General features: G+C 33.4%; 1 protein-coding gene across 1 annotated transcript; it reads left to right on the forward strand.

Annotated features, from left to right (window-relative positions):
• The first annotated feature begins 532 nt into the window (after window positions 1-532).
• Window positions 533-23,970, forward strand: LOC148272597 (delta(24)-sterol reductase-like). Its single transcript, XM_088239841.1, has 9 exons — window positions 533-1,028; window positions 9,927-10,082; window positions 11,969-12,193; window positions 13,346-13,440; window positions 14,919-15,093; window positions 17,508-17,642; window positions 18,457-18,654; window positions 21,581-21,718; window positions 23,198-23,970. Exons 1-9 carry the CDS (start codon window positions 834-836, stop codon window positions 23,396-23,398), a joined length of 1,518 nt encoding a protein of 505 aa, XP_088095967.1. The 5' UTR covers window positions 533-833; the 3' UTR covers window positions 23,399-23,970.
• The last annotated feature ends 25 nt before the right edge of the window (window positions 23,971-23,995 follow it).

The following is a 23,995-nucleotide window of genomic DNA, read 5'->3' on the forward strand; positions in this document are numbered from 1 at the left end:
GCCACTAACTTTCGCTTGTCGTTAGTATTGTTATTTGCGGCGTTTGAGACATCCTCCATATGCAGAATGCGCATTGGGCACTGCTGCAATGGTACTCACCTGTTCAGAATCCATGTCTGGGACTCTGCCATTTGCGAATGTCAGCTAGATGAGGAAGATTTAAACCATATTTTTTTTGGATGCCCCATAAATGATTGTTATCCTGATTTCTCCGACCTCTCTGATATTAATATCCCATTCCCTATTCATATTTTTACTCTCATGTCCCCACCCAATAAACGCATATTTAAAATCCTATGTAAATATCTAGTTGTAAATGGTGTAAAGCTGTAAATATGTTTTATTATTATATGTTTATATTATATTAAATACTAACATACTAATTTGTACATATTATATTACTAAAACATGTGTATATATATAAAAAACAAAAATACTCGACACTGGCCAGAACACCCGAGTTGAGATGTGAAAAGGCCATGAAAAAACGAAGAAGAAGAAGTTATTTGCGGCGTTTGCTCGCATTATTTTCGTCAGATTTGCGTCAATTTGCGCGCGGTTTGTCCGCTGCTCGCTGTGTGTCGCTAGTTTGCCGGCGAACCCCGGCAAAATTGACGTGTGTTTAAAGCTGGATTAAAGTGTTTGAATTTGAAAGTCTCCTGCCTATCTTTGTACAGTTTTCATGCCATTAGTTTGATAGTGATATTTAACAATAGCACTAAAGCATTTTAAAGCATGATAAAAAGTTAATCTCTATTCTCAAGTTGGTCGCGGTCTCTCCGGGAGCATCAATAATTATAAAGTTAGATTTTAATTCAATTTAGTCGGTTGACATGGGCCGTAAATTTTCATTCGATAGTGCTGTCGAGCACATTTTAATAAACTATCGCTGGATTTTCGTAATATTATTCCTTCTACCTTTATCGTTCCTGTACCAAATATGGGACTATGTGAGAAATTCTGTGACATTTTGGATGAACAGTGCTCCGAAGCAGCATGACCGTAAAGTAAAAAATGTCCAAAAACAGGTACGTAATAAAATATATACGTATTAATTTGTTTTAAAACGTGAAAATCGTGCATCTTCATTTTATTTTATTACGGTTATTTGCAATTTTAATACACGACCCAGCTTTCGTATTTTTATCTCGACTTTTATAATATATCTACATATTTGAGGAGTAATTTGTCACAGAAATTTACAGTTGAAATAAACGCGTTTTTAATGAATAGTGTGGTTTTTTTCTCTCATAGATTTAGATATGAACTTGATATGCACATATATTTTTTTTTTAATTGGACAAATCACTTTTTGAATGTCTGCTCTCATTTTATATCGAGGCTTTAAAAAAAAAAAATGGAAATTGAGGTAAAGGAAAAATACAAAAAATATTTACATAACGGTGCAGGGCCCCGATTACAATGGGAAGTTAACAGAGTTATCTTCGACTGTCTGTAAAGAAAAATCGATATTTGTGTACGAAAATGAGTATATTTGCATGAAAATTTAAAGTATCTTCATCGGTAACCTATAATTGAACATGTTTAGAAGAAAAAATTGCATATTTTGCTTTTCATACAGAAAACTTAATTTTACTTTGTAGATAAAATTGGAGGTAAATGTTAACTTCCCACTGTAATCGGGGCCCCGATAACAATAAATAAATATAAATAAAATTAAAATAAGCAATTCGAAAATAGTAAGAGAAAAAATTGTTACAATTTAAAACAAAAAGACCAACATTACCATTAAAAAGATCTTCTTCGTCTTAGTTTTTTTATGGCCTTTTCACCACACCCAACTGGGGTCATAAGTGTTGAGTTTTTGTTTATTTTGTTTATTTAGATATTTACATGTTTTAGTAATATATACAACTTAGTGAATTAGTATTAAATATTTTGAAAACTTTAAATATATAACATTTACACCTTAACACCATTTATTACTAATGATTTACATAGAATCAGGATAATAAATCAGGATAACGATCAATATGTTTCTTTTTTGGGTGATACCGTGTGTGTTGGATTTGTTCCGACGTTTCGGCTACCATTGCAGGAGCCAACTTCAGGATAAACTGAGTGTTTTGTAGAAAAAAAAAATGTGTTTAAGTACTAGTAATTTGTAGCAAAGAAAAGCATTGACGAACACAAAAGGGCGTGTAAACTTGGGCACCCTGACAAATTTCCAATAGCGGAACACTTGAAAGACACCGGACATTTTTTGCTTTCGAACCGAAAATTTTACATAAACCCAGTAATTACAGTGCACGAATAATAAAAGTGGAAATTGAAATACACAGACACCCAAATAACATAAACAAAGACGATGGGCCTTAATTAAACTCAACATGGCTCCCAGCACTACATACTACAAAAACGAATAAAAATGTGTCGACTGCGACACGGTACAAATTACTGGTACTTAAACACATACTTTTTTCTACAAAATACTAAGTTTACCCTGAAGATGGCTCCAGCAATGGTAGCCGAAACGTCGGAACAAATCCAACGCACAGGGTATCACCCATAAAATAAACATATTGATAACAGTGACCGTGAAAACCTGCACACCTATTTAGGATAACGATCATTTATGGGGCGGCATCCAAAAAAAAGATCTTCTTTTAAGTGGCCGATTTACATGCCGTGTAACATTTACCATTCTACCCATGTTTTAACATCTACATTTCCTCAACTGTTCCATCATTTGACTTTTTTGAAGTAAAGGAGCTGAAACCTTTGTCACGTGGGCAGAATGGTGAATGTTACAGTGTGTAAATTGGCCACGCCACCCAACGACAGGTCATAAGCCCCGTAAATGCTTAAACTTCCATATTCCCTTATCAAAATTGTTTTCCCTCTCTTTTGCAACTAATTTACATTTTTATTAAATCACTTTCATTATTTTTTCTATACATTTTCATGAAACTTCGCCATTTAATTTAATCCTCCAATTATTATTATTATTATTTTTTAACTTTTAATTTTAACTTTTAATTCAAACTTTTATATTAACTTTTACTTTTGATTTTAATTTTAACTTTCAATTTCAACTCTTAATTTGTACTTATTCATCTACTACCTGCATCTAATTAATTAATGTTGGTTGTGAATTTTTACTTAGAAATATAAATGTTCGTGGAAGCAGAAAGAGAGAGGGAGGGAGAGTTGTAGCTATACAATGTCTTCTCCCTTTTATGTACTTTTTATTTAATATTTATATTTTTACTTTTTTAGAATTGAATTATTTTTTCCCCTCCTCCTGCATTCATAATAAATTAGTGTGAAATCTGTAATTGGTCTTATTTTTTTTTATTGTTCTTTTGTACCTTGTATTTATATAAAGACTGTATGATTTCCTTAATAAATAAACACTTTATATACATGCACCGTCCTGCACATTGGCCCTAAAAATCCGAAAATAATATATACCGTGTATGGAAATCAAGTGCAAGCAGTAACGTCACACAAAAATCTCGGAGTTGTGATTACTTGTGATCTTAGATGGGAATCACATATTACCAAATTGTCAAACACACTGATTCCCTCTTATACTTAATAAGGAAAACATTCGCTCACATCACCCAAGGTTTGTTCCTCAAAATTTATAAAACAAATGTTCGTCCACTCCCGGAGTATGCCTATCAAATCTGGAGTCCCTATTTTAAAAAAGACAGAGTTATTAGAGAAAGTCTAGAGAAGAGCAACTAAAATGGTAGTTTCTCTAAGAAATAAATCATAGGAGAAGCGCTTGAGGGAGCTCGGGTTAAGTTCACTGGAAGCGTGGTGACTCGATCGAAACGTTCAAAATCTTAACTGAGCAATATAATGTACCCAAGTTGAAATCAATGTTCACTATGAAAGAAAATCGCCATCTCAGAGGTAATTCATTGAAACTTAACACTACCTCCTTCTCATCCAACTCCAGGAAGAACTTCCTGACAAACCGAGTTGTGGAGAAATGGAACGGCCTTCCCGAAAAAATGATTGTTGCTCGTTCAGTTAATGTGTTCAAAAATCGCCTAGATGCACACAGCCATGTATAATGTTTAATAACCATGTACACTTGATATACACGCATCAGCTTAATAGCTGCTCGTGTATTATTAATAATAATAATAATAATATAAGGGCGGGCATATTGCCTTAAGGCAATTTTTTCCTACCTATCCAAACTGTTCAGTTTGAGAAAATTACAAGTTCATGGACATATTCTAAGGAATCATACTGAATCTTGTAATTTTATTCAAAATAAAAACAAAAATTAAATAGGAGAGGAGATGGGTAGGAAAGAAAAACGAGAAAGGAACAACTCAAATATTTAGATCATGACTCAAATTTTTACTCTAGATAGATCTGTTAACTTTTTATTGTAATCAGCGCCCTGGACATGGATAGAGTATTTTAGTATTCCAATGTGTCCGTGATATCTGATTAACTTATGGTCGAATTATATATTTTTAAACTTTGACCTGTTCTGAGTGAAATGATACCCAGTTTTACCTAATTATCTTGGTTTATAATGGAGTGAATGATTTCTTATCTCAACTTTATTAAAATGTGCTGTGAAATCAAACTACTTACTAGACACCGGGATCGAGACGATAGCACCGACAGATCTCAACCGAAATGAAGGAATTATTTCAGAATGTGGAAATCCAAGCTTTTACAGGGCTTATGATCTGTCGTTGGCTGGTTTGTGTGATCACTTTACACACTGTATTATGACGAAAATTAGAGCATTGAATGAGGAACTTCAGCCCTACGGGAAATTTCGAATTAAAATCTTATTTTAAAACAAAAATCATGCCTTTTAGCATGCTTTCCTATTTCAAGATAACTAGCACTATCATTAATACTACTCTCGACTCGTTGCACAGTAACATAAAGCCCGCTCTCAATAGAGACATCAATCAGTACAGTACTCGATCAAAAAATAATATTTATTTTGGATCTGTGAAGTTTACGAAGTTTGGTACTAGATCTTTACAATACATAGGTTTCAAGGAATTCAATAAATTGCCACAAAAATTTAAAGGAACAGGACGTGCGAATTAAAGAATTATTTTTTCCAGAAGTACTTCGAAAAAATAATATTGGTTGATCCAGAGAATCGCATCTTGAACATATATCTTTTTTATTTTACCGTTTTTGCTTGTATATGTAATTTTTAATACTATTGAAATTATTTTTATGCTTTTTTAGCTTGTATTATGTATATGTAATTTTAATACGCTTTTAATATTTTTTTAACCTGTATTGGGTACATATATTTTGTTAATTTAAAAAAACTTTTTTATTCTTGTAATTTTTTAACATTTGCACTCTCGTACTCTTTCAGCTTGTATATGTACATAATGTAATTTTTAAACTTTTTATATTTTTTAATTTTTCTTTCCCAGATTGTATAATGTATATATCATTTTGAATTTATTTCCATACCTTGTATTATGTTTATTTTGTAATTTTTAAAACTTATTCATACCCTTTTAATTTGTAGTGTATCATAATTTTTATTCTGCTTTTGTAAATAATGTTATAGTTTAAAATATAAAAATGTCTGTAAATAAATATTCTTATCTGCATGTCCCTAAAATTATGTATAATATGTTTTCAATTTAAATATTAAAAAAATAAATTAAAATGTATACCCACATACAGGCAATGCTTTTGTGGGGGTTTTTTTTTTGTGTTAATGTAATATTTTAATATTTGTTACTTTTGTAGACCTACTTAAAAATGCAAAGAAAAAAGTATAATAAATAAATAAAATATATTGATATCTTGTACCTGTCATAGTTTGGAATTTAAAACTAAAATGTTTATCTGTTTAATGCGTTGATAAGATTCTGTGATATTGAACATCTGCTTATCCTCCTAGAATGCCGTAAGAAAAAAGATACACTCGAACCACATAGTATAGTAAAAAAAAATAACAATGCCGGATAAGTTTTCTTATATACAAATCAATTCGGGACTTCAAAAAAAAGGGAATTGTTTGCTATCAAATGTACCTTAATTTTGTTCTTAACCCTTCCCTTACTGTCCTAAAAACACCCCCGAGTTACGGTGCTGTGTTGTCACTACACATTAATAAAATAAGAGATTTAAAAAGGGAAAATGAAGTATTTACAGGGAATGGTTTTAATTAACCATAATTTATTTGAAAGATGATAATATTTCAAATCTAACTGCTGAAAACAAGAAAAAAGCGATAAAATGCTTTTTTTGTGCCTAATAAGTAATAAGTACTTATTATTTAATAACAAATTATTTCAGTTGATACATAAATGTGTAATGGAGGAATACTGAAAATCTAAACCCAATATTTATTATATTTATAAAGATATTATAGTTATTAGACGCAATGTGTACTAGCTACACATCACCGTGGAGGGAGGGTTAACTAACTGTAACTCTCTCTTCCTCCTGGCCGTATGTCCTATTTTCTTGGGGTCAGCCCTCCTAGTCCTCAGTCCATGATGGCCCCCTCTGCCATCTGACTACAGTAGAAATCTAATTATCCGAACTCCGACTATAGACACTCAAACAGCTTACTTCAACTAAGATGTTCAGCAAGCAATGACTTTCATTTACAGTACGGTACAAACATACTGTACAGAGCCCGACAGTAAACGAAATTCGGGTTTAAGAATGAGATTTCCAACTTTGTAGAGCGTCGTCTCTGTTGCAGGAGTTCGGTATCTGTATGTATTCATGTATGACAAAGACAACGCTCTACAAAGCCGCAGTTTGCCGACTACACCAGCAGTCTCTTTCTTAAGCCCGATGTTTTTATTTATTTATTTAACTTTTTGTACATAATGTTGTTTGTACATTGGCGGGCTTATTGCCAAATGGCAATTTCTTCCAACCAACCAATAAAATAAAAGTTTTATTTTTATAATTGAAGTTACAGAAAAATATTAAAAAGCTAAAGATATATTAAAATAGAAATAAACGTAATAAATTACCTTAAATCAAAACTATTACTCAATGGGAAAAAGGAAAAAAAGAGGAAGGAGGAAAGGAGGAAAGATTTAGGAAGAGAAAGGAGATGTTTCTTCAGACGTGATTTAAACAGAGATAATGTAGTAACATCTTTGATGGTGGATGGGAGATAATTCCACAGTTGAGCCGCATGGACACTATATGAGTTAGAGAAGAAAGAGGAATTGTGGATGGGTATTAAAAGAGTGCCTTGAGAATTTGAACGAAGAGGTAAACCATGAACTGATAAGCGTTGAAATTTTTGACACAGTTATATAGGAGCGTTAGGACTATAAAGTACATTGAACAGAAGTGTGATTGAACAGTGAAGTAATTGAACAGAAGTGAATGTTCTGTATTATTTATTGTTTCAGCATTTACTTTGTGGAAAAACATTTTGAATTTATTTCAAATGAAACACTTTGTAATTTTACTACATAATAGTTTAATATATTATAACACAACTAGTTTCAGGTATTCTGAATTACCCATTATCAGGTGTAAATATAAATACAGTTATAATGTACCCAAGTTGAAATCAATGTTCATTATGAATGAAAACCACCCTCTCAGAGGTCATTCATTGAAACTTAACACCACCCCCTTCTTAAACCTTATAGTTGTGGATAAATGGAATGGCCTTCCCGAGAAAGTGATTGGTGCTAGTTCAGTTAATTAATTTATTTATTTATTTATTAATGAAATCATACAGTCTTTATATAAAACGAAGGAAGAAAAAAAAAAAAAAGGTACAAAAGAACAATTATAAAAAGTAAGACCAATTACAGAGTTCACACTAATGAATGCAGGAGGAGAGGGGAAAAATAATTTAATTCTAAAAAAGTAAAAATAAAAATATTACATAAAAAGTTCATAAAAAGGAGAAGACATTGTATAGCTACTCTACTTTCCTCCCCCTCTCTCTGCTTCCATGAAAATTTAAATTTAATTGTAAAAAATCACAACCAACAATAAATTATTAGATGCAGGTAGTAGATGTAAGTAAGTATAAATTAAGAGTTGAAATCAAATGTTTAAAAGTAAAAGTTAAAATTAAAATGAAAAGCTTAAATTAAAATAAAGTTTAACTTAAAATTTAAAATTAAAAAGTTAAAATTGAAAGATAAAATTAAAAATCAAATTAAAAGTTTAAAGTCAAGCAGGAGATAAATTTAAAATGTCTTTAACAGATCTGATAAAAATATGGTATTTACAATGTAGTATGTCGATGTCACTAAAACTGTCATTATAGGTAATCTGTATTCTTCGTAGAGTGCTATTTTTTAAATAATTAGTCTTTGAGTTAGGAATGTCGAAGAGTACAGATTGACGAGTTCTACGGACAGGGACTCGATATGAAATGCCTCTAACAATTTCTGGGCTATCAATTACGTTATTAACAATTTTGTATAGAAAGCTCATAATGTTAATGTTAATTAGATGCACACAGCAATTTATAATGTTTACAGGTCATAAGCCCTGTAAATGCCTAGACTTCCATTTTCCCTTCTCAAAAATGTTTTCCCTCTCTGTTGAAATAAATTAAAATAATTAATTTAAAGCTTATTTTTCATATTCGATCATACATTTTCATTTTAACAGTCGTAATTAATTAAAAAAGACCCTTTTTTGGAAAAATCCAACTATCCGAATAAGGTATAGTACCAATTAATTTAAATAATTGGGAGTTCTACTGTACCAATATGTCAGGATAGATGTGTGTGGCGGTCTTCTCTGCCTACCCCTACGGAAAAATTGGCGTGTTTCAGTAGTAGTAGTAGAAATGTGGGCATATAACCCGTCACCGCTGATCCATTCATTATCTATTTACCTACTACAATCGCTTTTGTTGATATGAGTATTCAGTTTATTTGATCCCGTCTCCTTGACAGTGGCAACGTTATGTAAATATTATGATAAAATTCAAGTGCTATATATAGAATGTTTAATCGCCCACTTGATCTAATAAAAATAGGAGCTGAAATCAGAAGCCGTGTCACACTCTGAACATAATCACACAAACACAGCAGGTGACAGCGTTTGATAATTCTTTGTTATTTATTTATTATACTCGTGTATATGGCCTAAACCAATTACAACAGCTACATAATGAAACATATTTATTTATTTTGTACATTAATGCCCAAGGGGCGTTTACAAAAAAAAAAACGTGCTGACATACTTAAAAATAAAACCCAAAATATAAAGAAAAAAGATGTGAAATTACTTAAGTTTTAAATTAAAATAATAAAGGTAGGTAAACAAGAAAAAAAATTGAGCATAGAAACAAAAATGCAAAGGTTTAATTTAATGAAAATAAATTCTGTAAAGCAAGCAAACAAACTAAATAAAGTGAATGAAGATCATTCTCAAAAACCCTCAAGGTATCCAACGGAAGATCTATTCGCTGAGTTAAAGATATTGGAAGTAAGACAATTGTTTGTGAGGTGCCTACTACTTAAATTTTATGATAAATTAAGTGAGGTCAAAAGAACCCAACAAAATATAAACACTCTTTCAGCAACACAAATTAACTGTATTGTCCCATTTGCATCAACCGCCTTTAGTAAAAAGCAATGTAATGTAATTGCTCCAAAAATATTTAATGAGTTATTGCCAAATATAAAAGACTCAAAATGTAAAACAATTTTTAAAATAAAAATAACTGCACATATAAATAGTGTAGCGAGAGATTTTTTTGAAAAATATATGTAAATCAATAAACGTAGTACTTTATATAATTGGTACATAGACAAAGGGTCAACCTAACTTTTCACCAAATTTTAAATTATCATTGCTATTAGTCTGCGAGGAATATGACAAAATGTTTAAAAAAACTTGAATGTATATCAAAGTTAGCTTTTTTATGAGACTGCATATTCCTATAACACAAAAGTACTGATAAAAAAAAATGAAATTTTAATTTTTCACAGGTTCAAGTGTGGCGAGACAGCGGCATGAAGGTACCCATGTGCACAGGACGTCCAGGCTGGCAGACCATGAGTTTCCGCCGCCCGCTATACAAAGACACCCATTTCAAGATTCACATTAGCCTTGTAGATGTACTGGAGGTTGACACCGGAGCTATGGTACGAGGACTTAATTTATTTTACTTTATTTTTACACATCAGCGCATGTGATGCTCTTTTCAAACATACTAAATTAAGATACACTTTTAGGAACAAAAGTTAAGAAAATGATTCAACTTCTAGATATCATGACAATAGATCAAATAATCAAATTCAATGTTGCTAATGAAATAAACAAAATTATTAAAGGAATAGTTCCGAGATATTTTCAAAATAAACTAAAAAATAATCAGTTCTTTTATAGAAACTATGCAACAAGAGGATCTAAAAATATAAGACTGGAAAATAAATCAAAAGCCATGTCCCAGAACTGCCTTATGTACAAGGGAATACAATTATTTGAGGAAATGCCAGAAAGAATAAAAAATTAAATAAATGTAAATATATTTAAAATTAAATGTAAAAAGTGTATATGTGAAAAATATTAGGTAATATATAGTGTAAATAGTGAATATAATCAATGAAAATGTACATATGAAACAGCGAATATTATAAATTAGGATATTAAGTGTATAATAGTGATAAATAATGTTGGAATAAGTATAGATGTAAATATTGTGTTGTAAATACATATTAGACTATGTTAATCATAGAACTAAATAAAATAAATATATAATTTAAAAATCAATTATTATCAATCAGTTTTGATGACTGTTTAACCAACTGGGCCCTGATTACAATGGAAGTTAACATATATCTTCCATTTTATCTACAAAGCAAAATTAAGTTTTCTGTATGAAAAGCAGAATATGCATACAATTTTTTCTTCTAAACTTGTTCAATTATAGTTTACCGACGAATATATTTTAAATGTTCATGCAAATATACTCATAATCGTACACAAATATCGGGTTTTCTTTATAGATAGTCGAAGATAACTCTGTTAACTTCCCATAGTAACCGGGGCCTTGGGCCTGTCAAAACGCTGTGAACCTCGGACCTCTGATCCGTGAGTACGCGACACTAGCCATGGGACCACAATCCAGTTCTATTGTATTCTAATTGTTTATTTATTACTAGCGGACCCGTCAGACGTTGTCCTGCCCAAACGTTGCGCATTGGCTTACCTGCTATTATCTTGAAAAAAGATTTTTAATTGATAAGTAGGTACCTAGGTACTTGTTCGTGATTTTTTTATTTTTTAAAAATATTTTATTTTATTTTATTTAATAGCATAATTATACATTTTTACAATTTAAAAAAATTTTCACTTGTTATATTTTTTAGGGTTGCATTCTCCTCGAATGTTAGAAATGGGACATATTGATCAATGTAAATTGATTGAATAAAAAATAATTCATTTGTTGTTGTTCATGAAAAAAAGTATTTTATGTATAATTTTTAAAAAATAATTGCCTCAAACACACTATAATAGGCTTGTTTTTGCGTTTTTATATCAATTTTCGGAAACAGAGTTTCATGTTTGCACGAAAAAACTGATAAAATTGATTTGATCGGTACATAATCATGGATCCCCATTTCCCGAATTTCCCATTACTAGTGACATTAGTTTGGCAGCTGTCATTTTAATCAAGCTAAATTTTAAGGACTATAGCCACGGGACCACAACTCGATTCTGAAAATATATCATAATTGGAAACTAGGAACTAGAATCCCAATCTTCTATGTGCACTGTAGCTGCATAAGGTACTGGGATATTTATTTACTGTACAGCACCCTTGAGGCGATTCTCACAAAAATGAAGCTATTTAAATTATCCAACTATATTGTACAGTGAATTGACTAATTTGTTGCAATTTTTAAATAATTTTTACATAACTTATTAACACCCAATAATATGAGCTCTGAAATTCTGCTTAATTTCCTCTTGGCAAAATTTAGACTTACATTTGATATCAAGCCAGCCATCTTGATTCTTGTTGCAGACCGTCCGCTGCGAGCCGCTGGTGACCATGGGCCAGCTGAGCCGGACTCTCCTGCCCATGGGCCTGTCCCTGGCCGTGACCCCCGAGCTGGACGACCTCACGGTGGGAGGGCTGGTCATGGGCACGGGCGTGGAGTCTTCCTCGCACGTGCACGGACTGTTCCAGCACACGTGTCTGGCGTACGAACTCGTGCTGGCCGACGGGAGTCTGGTCACGTGCAGCAAGGTATAAACGCTTTTATTCACTTATCGTAGTATGCACTTATATTTTATTGTAGAAATAAAAGACGAGTGATACTTTAATCGACAAATTTGGAATATCCAGTGACCAGTTTCATTGCTTTGGCGACATCTTCGAGGCTGGTATCTTTATTACGAAATTCAATGTATTTATACAAAACAGAAGTAAGGATAGAGAATTCTGAATTATATGACAGTAAATTTAATTCAATTGTTTTTATATTTTTGATGTTTGAAGCACTGACTTTGTGGAACATTATTATTTAATATATTAAAATGGTTTGTAATTCACCCTAAACAGTTTGTAATTAACCATAAAGAAGGCATAGTATTGCCGAAACTAGTTGGTTGTCAAATTATAAAAATATAAGTGGTACATAAAAACAAAGTGATTTTATTTTAATATATTAATTGTTTTTGTTTTAAGGATCATTAACAAAGTGTTTCGGGTTAACTAATGAGTTGATCTAATGATATTTTAATGAGTTTAAATATTGTTTGCTGTCAATTATGATTTCTAGAAAACAAAGAATAAAATTATATTTTATTTTTTATTTTACAATTTATGTATTACTTTATTTACATTAAAGATAATCTTCCCTCACTGGGATTCCCGTGCCGAGGGAGACATTTTACATAATTTGAAAACGTGCATTTTTAAACATTATTAAATTTTAATATCAAATACATATAAAACATTATAAAAACACATAAAACTCACAAATAAAAACACTGAAAATAAAAACATCTTGCCAGTGACGATGTATGGCATGAAAACCAGGTTCCTCACTGTTGGAAGGTTATAAAAGTTAGAGTGCGTTCAGAGAGCAACGGAATGACAAATGTTGGGCGTCAGTCTTTGTGATGAAATAAGACACCGAACAAAGATTATGGACATTGCAGAATGCATAATTTATATTGTCCTTAAATATGCCCACTAGGCGTATATATTTAAATAAATAAATATAACAGCGTCTTGATTTAATACTCTTATACATAGAATGCAAAACCTCGGCAATGAATTTGCAGACTATATCGAAATCTGGAATATGTCACTTCCTTTGTTTCAAGAAATAATTATGCCAATAGCTTACGTGTAAAAATTCAACAATTATCTAATATGGCTACTTTTTTGCAGGAAAACAATCCTGACCTTTTTTACTCGGTGCCCTGGTCCCATGGTACTCTGGGATTCCTGACTGCTGTTGAAATCAAGATCATACCAGCAAAAAAGTTTGTATATAATATTTACGTACCATTGTCTTTAAGGAGAATCTGATACCTTGCAATCTTAGTGGTGAGAGTCAGTGCTATGCAAGCTCCTGACGTCACTGTGACCTGTGAAGATCTGTTGTGACGGGTCCCCGTGAATAGTTCTCCCCCTCCAAGCCCGGATCTATAAAGAGTCTGGCTACTGTGTGGAAGGAGAGAGTTTACTTTTCGTTTAATCTCCCCCTCTAAGTCCAGATCCTTAAAGTATCGGGCTATTAGGTAGGGGGCGAGCTCTTTAACATCCTCGGCTTTGACTGGTCCCCCGAGGATGAAGCTCCTTTTATGACGTAAAGCATCACATTCACATATAATGTGGATATATGTTTTCTCATCTGCACTGCAGAACCTACATCTAAAAGTTTCGGAAAAGTTCATTATACCAAGGTGTAAGTACAATCTGCAGTGCCCTGGGCGGGCTCTAGTGATAACCCTCACTTTTTTTTTCGACTCTCGATTTAGCCCTCGCTCAATCTTTGAACCCATGAAATTGCACAAAAATGGATTATAAAGATCGTTCTTAAAAAACCCTCGAGGTATCCAACAGAAGATCTATTCGCTGAGTTTAAGATATTGTATGTAAGACAATTGTTTGTGAGGTGCCTACTACTTAATCACATAATATTTATATAATAATGATTATTAAATTTTGTATATTTTGTATATTTATATTTAGCATTCACGAAAAGTATCCACCTTGTAAAACGGGAGTCCGGTTTATTTTCCTGACTGGCCAATGATGATTTGAATTGACTTGTTTACCTAAATTTATTTATTTATTTTATTAGGTAAACAAACAGTATGTACACAAATATTGCCAATTTCTTTGTATATTAGGGTAAGACACTTATGCACACACCAAAAAAAAATTGTTTACACTTAATATAATAATTTAAATTATGTTCAATATAATAAATGTAAAAGAAACTAAATGAAAAAATACGTATATACATAATAATAAAGTTGAATATCGGATTCTCTCAAAGTTTCTATACTTTTTTTTGTAAATTTACATACATTGTCACAAAAAATATCAGCCTCGGTAAATATATTGTTATATTGGTCGCATATTCTAGGTATTGTAGATTGTTTAAAATAGTTTGTTGATGCGTTTTCTGTGTAAAACAGAAGATTTTGTCTTGTCGGTCTAGATGGCACACGGAATGGAATTCTTTCAAGTAGGTTAGGAGAATCAATTTTATTATTTATTAATTTGAATAAAAATAACTGGTCTAACATTATTCATTGATTTTTAAGAAAGTTTATTCCATGGTACTGCATATCTTCAGCATGGTTAGAGAAGTCAATGTTTAACCGAACGTTTAACTAAATGGAAAATGTTAAATGTTACTCAGCCACCGACGGATTGTAAGCCGGCATCCATATTCTCAACAGCTCATCTCTGTTGGAAAAATATCTCATTTTGAAATAAATACACGCAGATACGTCCGTCTCCAGTACCAGCCCGTTCGCGGAGAGGAAGAGATCGCTAAGCTGTTCCAGTGGGAGGCGTCACGCCCTCACCCCGCCCTTTTCGTGGAGGGCCTCCTGTTCAGTAAGGACGAGGCCGTCATTATGACCGGTAATATGAGTGACACCCAGGGAACCGATGGAACTGTAAGTATTTATTACAAACATACACACATGGTGTTCTAATGTTTATTTATTTACGGACACTGTCCATTTATACATTTTACTAGGATGAATATTACAACATAAAAATAGTTAAAAACATTGAAAAATAATAAAATAAGCATTGACAAATGTAAGAGACATCGAGACAAGATCTGGATTATTTATTTAGTGCTCGTTTAAATCATTGTAAACTTAAACCAAAAAAATTCAGATCTTGTCTTGAGTTAACAATTTGACAAAGACGGGTCATTGGATAAATAAGGCCATAGAATGTTCTATGCTGTCGACCTACGAGTCGGAATACAGAATTTTACCTATCCCAGTAATGATGGCACATTGATTATACCATTTAGTATGCTAAACATATCGCACTTTCGGTGCAATCAAGTCATAACAGCTCATTTTTTAATTTTATAGGAGAGGACTTTTAAGTTTTTTTGGCATTTATTAATATATTACTGGATTACTATTTGCAGAAGGTTTTTAGAACAGTAAGTTGTTGTAAATTGGGCGGGATTAGGACAAGGATGCATGAAGAGGGGATAAGGAGGGGAAGAGAGATGTACATATTTATTATTATAATGTCTACCAAGTTACATAATGCATTTTTAGTGTAAATTTTAAATCTGACAGAGTGATGTTTGTGTAGTCTATGTCTTTAAATCTTGTTTTGTACACTGAAAAAGTCCTATGAAAAAAAGCATTTTTAACATACAATGTTTTACTTATTGGTACATGAAACCATCTACAAATCCTGGCTGGAACATGTATTGTTATTAAAGTAAGTAGTTCTGCACAGTCAACTATTCCTGTCATAATTTTATGAACCAGTAGTTGGTCCGCACACACTCAGCGGTATTGTAGAGAAGTGATTCCACGGCAGGTGGAGGCAGTGAGAGTTGATACATAAGAAATACCGGTTTTGTATTTTAGGTACTTTATAAATTTGTTTTGAATATTTTCTATTCTTGTTATATATACGGCATACTGGGGATTCTATATCTGAGATGCGTATTCCAAATGGCTTCTAACAAATGTATAATATAATGAAATTAGGGCCTTTGGATTATCAAAGTGTTTACTCATTCGAATTATGAAACCTAACATGCTTAATGCTTTGGAGGTAATTTTGTTGATATGCGATTCAAAAAGTAGTTTCGAGTCTAAAACAATCCCAAGATCTTTAATTTCGTGCTTTCTCATTAGTACATTATTGTTTAGTTTGTAATCAAAATTATTATTTTTTCTTTTTTAACACATTGTATCCCGGAGCCGTGTAAACACGTGATTGTGCATCCGAGCGTTGGGCTCGGTCCCGTGTTTTCACGTGGTGTACCAGCTATCTAAAAATGCGCATTTTATTCACATCTAGTGACTTTTATTAGTACTTTTTCGTAGTTTTATGAATAGCAAATACTCACACCATTCCAAAGCTGTCATCTGATTTGCAATATCGGTAAATGAAAGGATCTCTTTTATCGATTGAAATCACATGTTTTTTTCACGGCTACTTGTGGCTGCCATTGACCATTACGATTTCGCCTAGTTTCGCTTGCAGTTGACGTTTGATTTTGTAGATTGTTTCCGAGGGATATTTTACACGCCTGAAAGTGTATTGGAATATAATAAGTATATGAGCGGTGTGGACATCTCGGACCAGTTCTTGTCCTATTACAATATCCACAGGAAGACCATTAAGTGGTCGAAAAAAGTATTTTTTCACCTTGTTATGTGTGCTCTGTTTAATTCTTTTAAATTATATAAGAAAAATAATGTTAGTAATAAGAAAAATTTTAGAGTTTACTTGATAGATTATGTAGGTTCTTTAGCTTTAAGTAATCATTTTTCGCCTTCTGGAGACCACATTTTGCAGTCCGAGTGCGAAACTTGCAGGATCCACCGAACAGGTTGTCAGGGGATATGTCCAAGCATGTTTTAATAGCTATACCTGCCACAGAAAAAAAAGACAAACCCGGTCGAACCTGCAAGGTGTGTGCAAAGCACAAAAAAAGGAGCGAGACCCGGTATATGTGCAAACATTGCAATGTGGCTCTCCATGAAGGCCAATGTTGGCAAAACTATCATATATAAATGACTTATTAAATAGTTTTAAATAAACATCAGAAGTTTCAATTGATTTTTAACCCAGTATTTTCATAATTATGACACTTTTAAGAAACCCTTCACAAAACATAAATTTTAACAAAAATGGGCTGGGCACGAGGTAAATTTTATGTGTATTTGACTGGTGCTCATGGTGTTAATATTCAAAAACAGTTTATTCTATATTTATAATGTGTGCCTACTTACAGAAATATCCATTTCATTCCCAATACTTACTGTTTCTTGTGATCAGATTTGTCGCAGGTTTCAAAAATGATCATCTTATTTTGTAGGTGAATGAAATAGGCGCCTGGCACAAGCCGTGGTTCTTCACGCACGTTCGAGGAATGGAGCACAGCTTTGTGGAGTATATTCCCATCCGGGATTACTACCACAGACACACTCGCTCACTCTTCTGGGAGTTGCAGGTAAGAACCGACATTAAACAAGGTGACTACAAGTATTTTATTGGGTGTTAACTCAAGTTGTGTCTGTTTTTTTTTTACAATCAAGAGAACAAGAGGCCAAATAAAAAAATACAATAAAGAAATCAAAAATGTATTCGCCTTCATTATTTCACAACAAATTAGTCAATAATTCATAAGATCTTCATTGTACAGTGCGCAAATATCGCGAGCAGCTTTGACAGCTTTGTTCTCTTAAAAAAAATGGTCTCTTTCATTTACTTGGCATTCCATTTTGAAGGCTTGTAGTCAAATAAAATATTACATCATTCCCTTTCCGCACCTAATGGTGCATAGGGCACTGCGTTGGTACACCAATCGCAGCGTAACTTGATCGTTTTTTTTTTCACATGAAGGTACGATGTTCAGTCTTACGCTTCAGGTGGCCAGTCCAGGGACTATGAAATATTCTAGTGTGAGAACACCTTTTTAAATAAATATTTCATTTCGGCCATGTCGGGAATCGAACCCGAGACCTCTTGCCTGGTAGGCAAACGCACCGACCACTACACCACGAGGCCGACAGAATAAAATTAAAATAAATAACACATGTAATGTAAAAACAAATGCACTATCTTGTAGAGCAGAAAATTCTCTTTTGAATGACGTGTGACCTTTACTTTTTTTTAAACTTTTGGTGGACACAATTAACACCTAATCGAAAAATAGTTAAGGTCTAACGATTTTTTTAATATATACTCATTTTCTTTAATTGTCAAACGGAACGTACTTTCTGGATATTCCTCGTAAATGTGATATTATGATATTATTTTTCCAGGATATAATCCCGTTTGGTAACAACCCTCTGTTCCGCCTGGCACTGGGTTGGCTGATGCCGCCCAAGGTCTCTCTCCTCAAGGTCACGCAGACCGCCGCCGTCAAGAGGCTGTATGAGAAGTGCCACGTCATCCAGGACATGCTGCTGCCTGTGGAGGCGCTCAAGCCCGCCCTGCGGACCTTCCACAAGGAGATGGAGGTTGGTTATCCCTAGTTACAATAGATATTCACAGGTCGCAGTGACGTCAGGAGCTTGCATAGCACCGACCCCCACCACTAAGAACCCCTTGTATGTCCTGTAGGATATTACTTGGTCTGGTAACATCGCTTACCCGTGAGCCATCTCTTCAGGTTTGGAAACAGGTAGAAGTCGCTGGGGGCCAGGTCTGGCGAATACGGTGGCTGAGGAAACTGTTCAAACCCGAATTTGTACAATTTTGCTTACTTTCACTCGGAGAAACCCATTGTTTTGACTGTTGCATGGACTCTGGTGTGTAGGAATATATCCATAGTTATGAATCAGCGCAAAATATAATTAATGTACAGGAACTTTTAAAAATTTATTTTGCATTGTGCCAATCAATTTTGGAGTACGGTATAATCGGTTGGGGTGGTGCGAGTGACACAGTTTTAAATAGTGTATTTGTTGCACAAAAATCCATAATTCAAATAATACTCAGATCTTGTCTTGATGTCCCTTATGTTTGTCAATGCTTCTTTTCTTTTTTTTAATGTTTTAAACTATTCTTTTATTATAATATTTAAACCCTATAAATTGTATACATGGACAATGTCCGTTAATAAATAAATAAATAAATAATCACTAGATCCTCAACACAAATACAACTTAAGGATTTTGAGTATTATTCAATTAAAATCTAAAACCTACTTCCACTATCTATTAAAACAATTAGTAACGAGAAAATGTTTAAAAAGGCTGAAAAAAATGGATTGTGGAGCTAGATAGAAGTCAAATGGATTGTCTCATTCGCCCAAACCAATATTGAATCAACCGCTCCACAATTGTATAGCTTCTGTTGGGTTTTTGTTATTTTCATTGTGTTTTTAATATAAATAATATAGATGTACATATATACCTAGTTTTTAAAACAGTCTGAATATTTTGTTAATTATCTCTGTTTATTAAGTTAGTCTTCTTTGTTTATTCTCAATTGTAAAAACATTTTTAAAAAGTATATTGTTAAGTGTCCTCGGCACGGGTAACCCCAGTGAGGTCACATTACTTTTATTATTGTTTATAGTTTGTAAGAGTAAAATATGAATAAATAAAAATAAATAATTGGTTCACATCAGTGCATACTAACTCCATCTCATGATTATTCTAAACTTATTGATCCACCTAGTATATTTATTTATTTATTTGTCAATTGTAGTCTGCATTACTTTACGGACTGTTTAACCCATCACATAATGCAGACTATAAATATAAGTTAGAAGTTAATGAATAGAAAGCAAATAGCTGCTTAACTGCCGATATGTACAGAAAAATAGATCTATATTATCCACAGAAGAGCCATATTTAGCAATCGAATTGGCATATTAATGGGTGAATTCTGACTCACATCTGGACGGCTTCTGGGTGTGTAAAACAGTGCATGAGATCTCACTCTAGTATAATTATTGGGATTGTACAAACTGATCTCTTTCGGTATATTTAATCTTCCAGAAATCAGCTTGTAGAAATGTTTCCCAAGAATAATTTGATGACGAGATTCGAGGGTGTTGTAATAATGAAATAATGATGGATATAATATGTATGTTCATGATTGCATTACAAGTGTCTCGACTCAACAACAGATTTTAAAACGAGCCGGAGCATATTCACAGACAAATTCACAAACCTTCTAAGAGCAACTTTTGTTTGGACGCCCCCAATGTCCAGAATGTGTAGATTAGTCAATTTGTCACAAAACTTGGAATTCTTTGAGATAGGTCTTTTGGCTTTTTGTAGATTTCTTAGCCATTAACACAGTGTGGGATGAAGATAGATTGGCATGGGTTAGCTCGAAGTCTTGTACGTTGATTGTGTTCTTAGATATAATGTATACCATTATTTTTTTGCCCATGTTTGTCTTTGCTACATAGTTTTATGTTCTTTTTGTTCAGTTCTTCTTGTACATACGTTTCTTCATATAACTGTTGTAATTGGCTCAGGCCGTATACATAATAAATAAATAATTGGGATGTTCCCGGTTGTAGCACTATAAACTGTGTCTCTGTACTCAATAAATGTATGTATTGTTGTTTTATAATTAATATATAAATCCTTGTTACTGACGAAGATACTTAAAATTTTGGTAGGTATAATAATTTTCGATAAAAAAAAAACATTTTTTATAGACAATTGAAGATAACTCTGTTAGCTTCCTATTGTAATCGGGTAACTCCTTCTCCATTCATCGCAGTTGTCTTTTTTCTTTAACCTTTCCCTTACTGTCCTAAAAACTTCCGCGCGTTACGGTGCTGTGTAGTCACTACACATGCAAAAAATGAGAGATTTTAAATCGTAAAAGTGTAATATTCATCGGCAATTGCTTCCATTATTTATAGTAAAATTCAAAAGTGATGGTATTTTTAATCTAATTGCGAAAAACATGAAAAAAATAATTAATTAATTCTCTCAGTGCGTGCAAAAGAACCGCCCCAACAAAAGCCGAGCAGCTACTAATGCAGCTAACGTCTGGGATACGTACAAGAACTTTGCTGTCCGTGCTTGTGACACATAAAAATTATCTCTCTCGCTCCCAAATATACCCGTATTATCGAGAGTGAGACGTAAAGAGTGTGCGAGACAATTATATATTAGGATTACTCTTTTACTACGAACCCAACATGCGACACATTGGTAAACTTTCTGTTGTATGGGTGATATCTCCGATTTTTGATAAAACATTTTTTATGTTCCCAATAAGCATTAATTATTTAATAAAAAAAACGTTTTTACCGATACGTAAATGTATAACGAAGGAATACCGAAAATCTCAACCCATCATTTATTATATTTATGAAGATATCAAAGTTATTAAATGCAATGTGTACTAGCTACACATCACCGGGAAGGGAGAGTTAATAAATTATTGTTAATGATTAATTGTTGTTTGCAGGTATATCCAGTGTGGCTCTGCCCCTTCAAGTTACCCCTCAACCCGGGAATGCTACAGCCCGCGGACCCCCGTCCCGACTACCAGATGTACGTGGACATCGGTGTTTATGGAGTACCCAAGGCTAAAGACTATGAAACGGTTAGTGACCTAATGGCGATTGAAGATCTCAGATTTTCTCTGCCTTTCAGATAGTGATGTTTTGACATTGGTACTTTTACAAGTGGGTACGCCTACTGTCTGATAATGATGGCGAATTACCTTTATCACCATTCTTCTAATGCAATTTAAAAGAATAAAAAAATAATTCATTTAAACAGGGGGAAACACAAACGCTATCTTCATCGTTATGTATCGAAACATACTTAACTTTTCTGCCATTTATTACGGAGCGTTTATTTATTTACCGGTACTACGAAGCCCGCTTCTTTGACATGTTTTCAGGAAGATATAGCTATTGATATATGTTGTTAATTAAATGGTAATAATCGCGTTGTGGTCTCGTGGCTAGAATTGGTCCGAAGTTTGAATCACTACCCTAACTCCATCCTCATTTTCTAATAGCGAGTTATTTACAACTTGCTGAAAATGGCCTTGTGGTGTAGTGGTCCACGCGTTTGCCTACCATGCAAGAGGTCTCAGGTTCGATTCCCGGCATGGTTGGCATTCTCATTATTTTTCTTAGTGGTAAAGGTCAGTGCTATGCAAGCTCCTGACGTCACTGCGACCTGTGAAGATCTATTTTGACGGGTCCCCGTGAATAGTTCTCGCCCTCAAGCCCAGGTCTATAAAGATCCTGGTTACTATATGCAAGGCGAGAGTTTACATTTTGCTAAATCTCCCCCTCGAAGCCCAGATCTGTAAAGTATCAGGCTATTAGGTAGGGGGCGAGCTCTTTGACATCCTCAGGTTTAACCAGTGCTCCCCCGAGGATGAGGCTCCTTTTATGATGTAAAGCATCACATTCATTTAGAATGTGTATAGGTGTTTCCCCGTCTGCACTGCAGAACCTACATCTAGAAGTTTGAGAAAGGTTCATTCTAGCGCGGTGTTTGTTTAATCTGCAGTGCCCTGGGCGGGCTCTAGTGATAACCCTCACATGATGAGGCTGAGCTTTATTAGGTCAAAAGCAAAACTAGCATGGTTGGCATGGAATATTTATTTATAAAGGTGTTTTTACACAAAAATATTTTATAGTCAGTTATAAAAGCCTTAGGAATATCTTGAATGCTCAACTTATGAAGCAAATTTACTTTGCTTTTTGCCAAAACAAACAATCATATTGCAATTTAGCTCTCACTCAATTCTTGAACCTATGGAAATTGCACAAATTGGATTATAAAAATCATACTTAAAAAACCCTTGAGGTATCCAACAGAAGATCTATTCGGTGAGTTTAAGATATTGTACGTAAGACAATTGTTTGTAAGATGCCTACTACTTAAATACATAATATTTATATAATAATGATTATTAAATTTTTATATTTTGTATATTTATATGTAGCATTCATGAAAAGTATCCACCTTGTAGTCCGGTTTATTTTCCAGACTGGCAAATTTTTCTGCCCCATAGGTCGAGGTATACTGGACCATGTACTGATAACCAAACCTTTTGCAGGTAAAGTCAACTCGGAAGATTGAAGAGTTTGTGATGAAGAATAACGGCTACCAGATGCTGTACGCCGACACATACACCACCAGGGCGGAGTTTCGTACCATGTTCCACCACCAGCTCTACGACCGAATGAGGAAAAAACTCAACTGCGAGAACGCCTTTCCGGAACTTTACGAAAAAGTCAATAAAAATGCCCGAAGTTAAGTAGTTGAAAAAAAAAATAGTTAACCCTCAAAATTAATTAACTACATGCGTCGAACTTATGTATAATATTTTTCTGTCAATTCAGAATCGCATTGCTGGTTATCTTATAGTGTAATTCTCTTTCTTCCTTTATTCTTTCAAAGACTGAATAAAAAATGATTTCAAAATGATTATATTTGGAATAACGCATAGTAGCATAAACCCATAGAATGATAATAGTTTAGAAACTGCATACGCGCATCAAACTGAAACCGACTAAACTACTGACAAATGAGTAGTTTCACATTTTGGTCATTGGTTACTCTGTAGATATAGCTTAGTATGCAACTGCCGATTTAAATTCAATTATGCCACGTTGTGTCGTTTGTAAGTGTCAAAATACTGCTGGGATTAACGGCATAGGGAATAGGGTGGGATCACATTTCATGTGTAAGTAGCAAATTCACAAATAATTTTATCTCAGAATTCGATTATTTTACTGTCTGTCAGATTGTTAAATAAAACATGGTAGACATTTTGTTAGTATTGCCAGTATTTTTTTTCCCACGTTGTGTCGTTTGTAAGTGTCAAAATACTGCTGGGATTAAGGGCATAGGG

Source organism: Micrasema longulum, unplaced genomic scaffold, assembly GCF_059751315.1.
Source record: "Micrasema longulum isolate JH-2025_06_02 unplaced genomic scaffold, ASM5975131v1 h1tg002280l, whole genome shotgun sequence".
NCBI lineage: Eukaryota > Metazoa > Arthropoda > Insecta > Trichoptera > Brachycentridae > Micrasema > Micrasema longulum.